Source organism: Pteropus vampyrus, unplaced genomic scaffold (genome assembly GCF_000151845.1).
Source record: "Pteropus vampyrus isolate Shadow unplaced genomic scaffold, Pvam_2.0 Scaffold231, whole genome shotgun sequence".
NCBI lineage: Eukaryota > Metazoa > Chordata > Mammalia > Chiroptera > Pteropodidae > Pteropus > Pteropus vampyrus.
This window is the reverse complement of record NW_011889012.1, coordinates 532,047-539,550: the sequence shown is the minus strand read 5'-3', so window position 1 is coordinate 539,550 and position 7,504 is coordinate 532,047. Positions and strand designations below refer to the sequence as shown.

The window sequence follows — 7,504 nt, the reverse complement described above, 5'->3', positions numbered from 1 at the left end:
GCGCGCCTACCTGGAACCATCCTCAGAAATCAATTCCAGCTGGTCTGTAGCCTCACACGTGAAAGGCACAGCCACACAGCATTTGTGAGATGAGAGATTCGTGATCTTGCAGCAGGAAAGGATTTCTTAAGAAAGACCCAATGCAAGGAACACATTGACAACTGCAAGTATATTAAAGTGTCCGTATCTCGAAAGGCACCATCTAAGGGCGAAACCCAGACACAGGACAGAAGACATCTGTGACACATGAAGCCGATGAAGTTGGAGGTTGAAGAGGGTGAAGGGGTCAAATGGATGGGGATGGAAGAAGGTGAAACTTCGGGCGACGAGCACGGAAGATGCATTATAGCACTGTACACCTGCAACTCACATAATCTTATTAACTTATGTCACCCCAATAGATTTAATTTTAAAAACCTGACGAAGCACTGGTGTCTAGAATATAGAAAGAGCTTTAATAAATCAATGAGAAAAGGCAAAAAAAAAAAAAACGTTAACAGAAAAGAACGGGTAGAAGAACTTGACTGGACACTCCACAGAGGAGGAGACGCAAGTGGCCAATGTGGGTGACAACGTGCTCAACCGCATTTACAGGCCCTCGGTCCTGAGACCTCGCTAACCGGTGGCCGGTTGGCAGAAAGCGTGCATTTTCCCGTGCACTTTGCAAGGGCCAACACTGGTCGTTCACCAGGCTGTCCCCAGACCCTAAAACAGCACTGGACACACAATGAGCGCTCAGCGGTATTTGTTTAGTGAACGCACGGACCTCTGGCTTTAAGGCAAAAACCATGGAAACCAGCCCTGGCGGGGGGCGGGGGCACAGGACGAGATGAAGGACAGCCTCGCTGTTGGGCAGCCTCGCGTCCTGGGCAGGGTCTGCCCAGTGGCTTCAGGTCCTGACTGTCACTTTCTGGCTGTCTGAGCCTGGGCAAATGACTTCACCTCTCTAAGCCTTAATCTCTGCCACTGTAGGTGAGGGCGTGGTCCCTCCCTCACAGGACACTTCCTGACAGAATTCCAGCCCCCCACCCTCATTATACTTAGGGGTTCTCACTCCACCCCCCAAGCGTGAGCAGGAGGCCCAGCTGTCCTGGCCCCATTCAGCAGACATGGCTGTCTGGGAAGTGGCGTGACCTTCCTGGAGCCAGGCACATGCCACTCTTGTCGTCAGAAGAGGATGCCACTCACATCGCCAGTGAGAAAAAGCTCCTTTCCCCAAGTTCAACAGCTTGTTGGGGTGGGGCCTTGGGAACCGAGCTGCTGCTTCAAGTGCTCAGGCGCCAGAGGCCTCAAGGTCTCGGGAGGAGCTGGACCCAGAGCCTCTTGGACAGCTCCTCAGTCACAAAGTCAGAGTCCCACAGAAAGTAGCTACATGCAGGTCCCTCTGTTTCAAAATGAGGGGCTGAGTGAAGATCTGGGTACCTGAGTGATGTGCTTCCCAGGTCGGCCAGTGCAGGACGCCCCAGGGAAAGCCAAGGGCACCCTGTTGGGGGGGCAGGGGGAGGGTCCCCACATTCCCACCACAGCTATGCACCAGAAAGGTGGGGAGAGGCTCCATGGCAGCCCCCAGCCCCTTGCAACCACAACACCTGAATCTGCAGAAACATTGGCAGGGGTTACTGCCTGAGCCCGGAAAAGTGGCTTAGAGCTGCCTACTCTCCCCCAACCCCCAACCCCAGTCCCTGTCATCAGCCAGCAGATCCCACCTGAGTCTCTCCTGGGCCTGTTCTGGATCTGAGGTGGGTATAAGATATTCACTGCCTATTCCTTTGCCCCAATGTCACCAAAGGCTTTGTGGCACCTTGATTATGAGAAAAGGCGGCATATTCTAAGACCAGGCTGGGAATAAGGGAGGAATCACGCATCATTCCATCCATCCATCATCCCTCCTTCCATCCATCCTTCTGTCCACCTTCCATCCATCCATCCCTCCTTCCACCCATCATCCCTCTTTCCACCCATCATCCCTCTTTCCACCCATCATCCATCCATCCACATTCCTTCTTCCACCCATCATCCATCCATCCATCATCCCTCCTCCACCCATCATCCATCCATCCATCATCCCTCCTTCCATCCACTTTCCATCCACCCACCCTTCCTTTCACCCATCGTCCATCCCGCAAACCTCCACTGAGCACCAACTCCGAGCCCTGCCCTATGCTGCACAGTAAGAGACAGAGCTGCGGGCAATGCATGAGGGGTTCGGTGGCTTCATATTTCTTCCAACACGTGACAGAGTGGATCTATTTGGTTCTGGTGGGCATGTAGTTGTGTGTTAAATGTTAGTGATGACCGTGAACACCTTTGCATTCTCTTTAATTTTAGGGTGAAAACACTCAGCATTTCACCATTAATATGACGTGAGCTGTACATTTTTGTTTAGACACCTCTTGTCAGATTGAGAAAGTCCCCTTCTACTGCTCGTTTCCTGAGTGATTTGATCACAAATGGGCGTTGTTTGATGCGGTGGTGTTGTGCTGCTACTCCTGTTGTTGATGTTGTGCTTTGTTTTTTTTTCTTTTTTCTGTTATTTATTGATGAGGGTTTTGTTTTTTTTTTTTTTCATATATAGCTCTACTTTTTTTTTTTTTTTTACGTTTTTGTGTTTTCTTTTTTCTTGTTTTTTTTTGGGATTTTTTGTGTGTGTTTTCGCGGGGTATTTTGGTGTGCAATTTTCTTGATCTGACTTATGTTTTAAAGGCTAATTCTGTTTTCTGCATTAAGAATGGACTCCTCAGGAAGCCAGTTTCGAAGCAAAGAGGTCAACAGGGAGAGAGACTGGAGTTACGCAGACGAGAGGCGCTCAGTAACATGTGACTCGAGCACGTCGAACGCCACCTCGTGGCCTCCATTTGTCAATCTGTGACATGAAGATGTACAACTAGATGATCGATACTGACTCTCACAGCTCTGGCACCTTCTTGGTCTGTGAACTTTTGGCTTTGCAATTCCAGGATCTGGAAGGTCACCGCCTTTGAAGTTCGCAGTGTACGACCTCCACCGAAGCCTGAGCAGGAAGTAGCACCATGGTCACCCTGGGTAGCTCTTCAGACAGTCTAAGAAAAACACTGGCCAGTTGTCCACAACACTCATTCTCTCTTTCACCTGGGTATACGGCCGGACATTTCCCAGTTTCCCTTGCAGCTAGGGTGGCCACTTGACTGCTTCCGGGCCGTAGAACGTGGGCAGAAGTACCTACCAGGCCTGGCTTTTCAACCACTTCCCCTCTGAGATCCTCAGTGCTCTGTCCCCTTCCCCAGTGGGAAGTGATCTCGGAAGTGTTGTTGGACATCACAGGAGCGTGGGCCTTCCGGACTTGAACAGGGGTAGGAATAAGCATCTGTTCTCTTGGGGCCTTTATCCCTTTTAGAGTTTGTTACAGTAATTAGTCTAATAACCAGGATAAGTGCACTCACTACTAACAGCAGAGTGGCTGGGAGCTTGTGCTCTGGCTAGAATGAAGTAACAGGGACTGAATTCAGCCTTTTGCCTGAAACCACTGAACAACTGCACAAAATACATGGAACGGGGGCTCTCAAGATCCTGGACGTCAGGCAGGAAGGGCAGCAAAGTGCTTCCTGATTCCAGGCACCCTGCGCCTTTTCTGGAACAACACGGGATCATTTAAAAAGTAGCTAAGTATTCATTCCTCCTGAGATGCCCAGGTTTTCTCCACCCCCTTCCTTTGTCCTCGGTGTCCCCTCACTTGTCATGTCCCCGCCCAGGCACAATCTACCACCCTTGGAGGCCTTTCAAGCCTTTCTTAGCAGATGTGCTCATCCTGTTCCTTCTCGAAGCCCCAAAGCACCTAGTTGGTGCCTCTACTCGACCCCATACCTCAAGCCACTTGAAGGCAGCAATCTACCTCCAAGGCACTGCCCAACTCACTGGGGCAGCCCCCAACCTGTCGACTATGTTGAATTTTGCTGGTTTAATAAGACAGGTGCACGAATGTCTCTCATCCAGAGAAATCGCACAGAGGGCAAGGGTCGGACACAGTTCAGAGCGTTGGCATGCGGGTACCACGGGGTCAGCGGGGACGGACCTTCCTGGGCCTCAGCTTTCCTTCCTCTGTCAAATGAAGGAGTCGGCTGGGTGATTTTAAGGTTCCTGACAGCAGTGACATTTGCACCTGACTGCCAAGCAGGGGCCGCCTTCCCCAACCAAGCCCATAATGACAACGGAGATTCAACGTCAATGCAGATGACACAGGAACCATCTCAGAAACAGCCAGACACGGTCCCGATTTACAGGGTAGAAGGGAGAGGGACCTCTGGTAACTTGGCTTCTGGGGTCTGGGGGTCGGAGTCCCCTCTCCACCAAGGCCCTGGCAACCCCGCAGCCTCAGGTCAGCCCTAGAGCAGTCGGCCTCCGCTGGGGCGCCCGACGTCACGAGACCGCGGCGTGGTTGCCTGAGAAACGTCCACATGCCTCCGCAGGGCGTCCCGGGCCTTGTAGTCCGCGAGCGGCCTCGCCTGGGGCGGTTGCTCGCGGGAGGACTACAGCTCCCAGGAGGCCGCGCGGCGGGGCGGGGCCTCGGGGGCGGGGCCTGGCGGAACCGCTTGGGGCCGACGGCGGGGTCTCGGCTGCAGGAGGAGGAAGATGGCGCCGCGGCGGTTCGGGTCCGGGCTGCGCGGGCTCCTCGTGCCGCTGCCGCTGCTGCTCCTGCTGCTCCTGCTGCTCGTGCCCTGGCCGGCTGCGGGCCACGGCGGCAAGTACTCGCGGGAGAGGAACGAGCCCGAGTGGCCCCCGAAGCGCGAGCCCGGCGGGGAGTTCCGCATGGAGAAGCTGAACCAGCTGTGGGAGAAGGCCCAGCGGGTGAGGCTCTTCCCCACCCGGGTCCCTCCACCGGGGCCGCCCGGGGGCCGGGCCGGGGGTGCGATTCCCGCCTTGGTGCGCAGATGCCATGGCCGGGGTTCGGGGCGCTCTGAGAAGACCGGGACACTCACGTCCCGTGGGGTGAGACGGGGCGCTGCGTGCGTTGCCGCCTCCCGCCCCAGCATCCCGCCTCCCGCCCCAGCGTCGCGCCGCCCTGTGAAGTTGCCCGATTCCTCTTCGGTAGAAGGACTCGGAAGAGCTGCAGGCGGGACCGGGGGAGCCAGGGCTACTTCTGCCCAGCCCTTTGGGCTGGTGGCTTCCTGGGGTGTTGCAAGACTGCGGAGCAGCGGCGCCGGGCGCCGTCCTTGGCGCTGTGGGGGTTGGGCGAGGCCCGGGGGGGCTGGAGGGAGGGGAGTCTTAAGGGTGCCTCTGTGGACCGCGCCCGTGTGCGCCGGGCTGCAGTTGGTGTGGGCCCCTCCTCAGCTCAGGGTCACCGTGTCCTGGTATCACAGGGGGACAACCCCAGCAGGCCCGCAAGGTGCCGCTGCAGACACTCAAGGACACGAGTCCGTGAGCCCCAAGTTCCTGTCAGGATTCGCGTCCTTACCGGGTGATTAAAATGTGTCGAGATACTTGCCCTGCTAGGTGGGAGGGCCAGAGGCGGGGGAAGGAGGGAGGGAGTTGTGTCTGAAAGCCCAGGTCCCTCCCCCTGGGGCACCACATCCCTGTGCCCTGGGGCAGACGCTGGGAGGGCGGGAGCGGCCTGCCTCACCTGCATACCAGGAGGTGGATGGTCTGGTCTGTCCTTGGAGCACCTTCACAGATCTACCTGGAAGAGCCCAGAAGGTGAGGGAGGGCTGCCCGGAGGTCTGCGCAGGCTCGCAGGCTCGCGGGTACGCACCTGGGGCACACTCAGTGTTGGTGACCGCTCGCTGCCAGCCTCCTTGAATCGTGCTCCGCACCATCGCCCGGCCGGAGGCTCGGGTGGACACTGGTTCTCACTGGCTTTTTTAAATCATCTTATTGAGACGTGATGGGTATGGTGAAAGCTGTACGTGTCCAGTGCGCACATCTGGGTGGGTGTGAAGCCCGGCATACACCTGTGGTGCCAGCACCCACAAACGTGCCACAAGCGCTGCTTGTTTCTGCTGAGCGGCTCCGTCCCACGTGTCTTCTTGTCTCCCGTTGTTGATCTGCTCCTCTGTTTAATATTGGACGGTTCTGTTTTGCCTTTGGCTTCTGTTAACTAGTTTCTTCATGTGAGGCGTTAACATTTAACTAATGTAAAGAGATTAAAAGAATCCAGAGAGTGGGTGCCAGGTGTTCCCATGGGACCTGGAGCAGAGCTCTGAGGAGTGGGGGCTGGTGGTCCATCCTCAAGCCACAGAGCATTTCTGCCGTGCACCAGCTCCGGCGCAAGCTCAGATGCGGGCCATCGGCATGTCCTTAGCCGCTCTCCACTCCAGGCCGCTCTCCACTCCAGGACTGGTCCTGGGGAGTCAGTGGGTTTGGGAAACGGCTCAGAGCTCTTCGTGTGCTGTGTCACAGCGTGTCACAGGCTGCAGCCTTCCCCACTTAGCTGCCCCAGGACACGTTTCCCTGAACCCTGGTCTGACCGTCTGGGGCACACTCTGCACTCTGGGTCACACGCGTCTTAACAAGCCCGCTCTACCCAGGGCTGCCCAACTCCACGCAGGACGACCTTGCCCGGGCACCTAGCCTGAAGCCAGTCGGAGCCAGGAGCTGGAGTCCACCTGGACATGGCATTCTGACCAGCTGTTCTGGCGTGAGGACACACTGCTATGGCTTTAGAAATCAGCCATTAAACTTTAAGAATCCCAAAGCAGGTTTTTTCTTGTGGGTTGGGTGGTTTTGTGTTTTTGTTTTTGTAGGTTTTTTTAAAATTTATTTATTTTAATTAGTTTTAAGTATACGGTACGTTGGTTGGACATGAATATAGTTCGTGAAACAATCCTCCCAGTTGCTCCCTCCCTCCGCTGACCCTTCCCTTAGCCAGTGTATTAATGCTGACTGCATCCACTATGCCGTGCTCCCCATCCCCGTGACCATCCATCAGCTACTCATTTGTACTTCTTTAACCCTTCACCCCATTCTCCCAGCCCCCCAAAGCTCCCTCCCTTTTGTCCATCACCAAACTATCCACTATATTTGTGAGTCTATTTTTGATTAGTTTGTTCTTTTTGTTCCTTAGATTCCGCATTTAAGTGAAATCATGTAGTGTTTGTCTTTCTCTGTCTGACTTAAACACCTTCTAGGTCCAGCAAAGCAGGATCTTTTTCCATCCCCTTCCTTTTCATATGGAGGGGTCTTGTTTTCTTATCCTTTCAGCCACTCTGTCTTTTGGTCGGAGCAGTTAATTCTTTTCCATTTAAGGTACTTATTGATAGGAATGTAGTTGTTACCATTCTTTATTCCTGTTTTTTGATAATTTTTTTTTCTTCTTAAAGATGTCCCTCCAACATTTCCTGTAATACCTGCTTGATGGTGATAAATTCCTTTAGCTTATTTTTGTCTGGGAAGCTCTTTATCTGTCCTTCAACTCTAAATGATAGCTTTGCCGAGTAAATTATTCTCGGTTGTAGATCCTGGGTCTTCATCCTGTCAAATATTTTTTGCCAAGCCCTTCTGTCCTGCATAGTTTCTTTTGAGAAATCAGCTGCCA

The 7,504-nt window shown here is 54.1% G+C and overlaps 1 protein-coding gene across 1 annotated transcript in view; it reads left to right on the top strand.

The window, feature by feature from the left end:
- The first annotated feature begins 4,557 nt into the window (after nt 1-4,557).
- Nucleotides 4,558-7,504, top strand: part of LRPAP1 (LDL receptor related protein associated protein 1) — a 12,409-nt gene continuing 9,462 nt past the window's right edge. Inside the window, exon 1 of the mRNA XM_023519672.1 lies at nt 4,558-4,821. Coding sequence (XP_023375440.1) covers nt 4,606-4,821 — 216 coding nt within the window. The 5' untranslated portion in view covers nt 4,558-4,605. The remainder of the gene's footprint in view (nt 4,822-7,504) is intronic.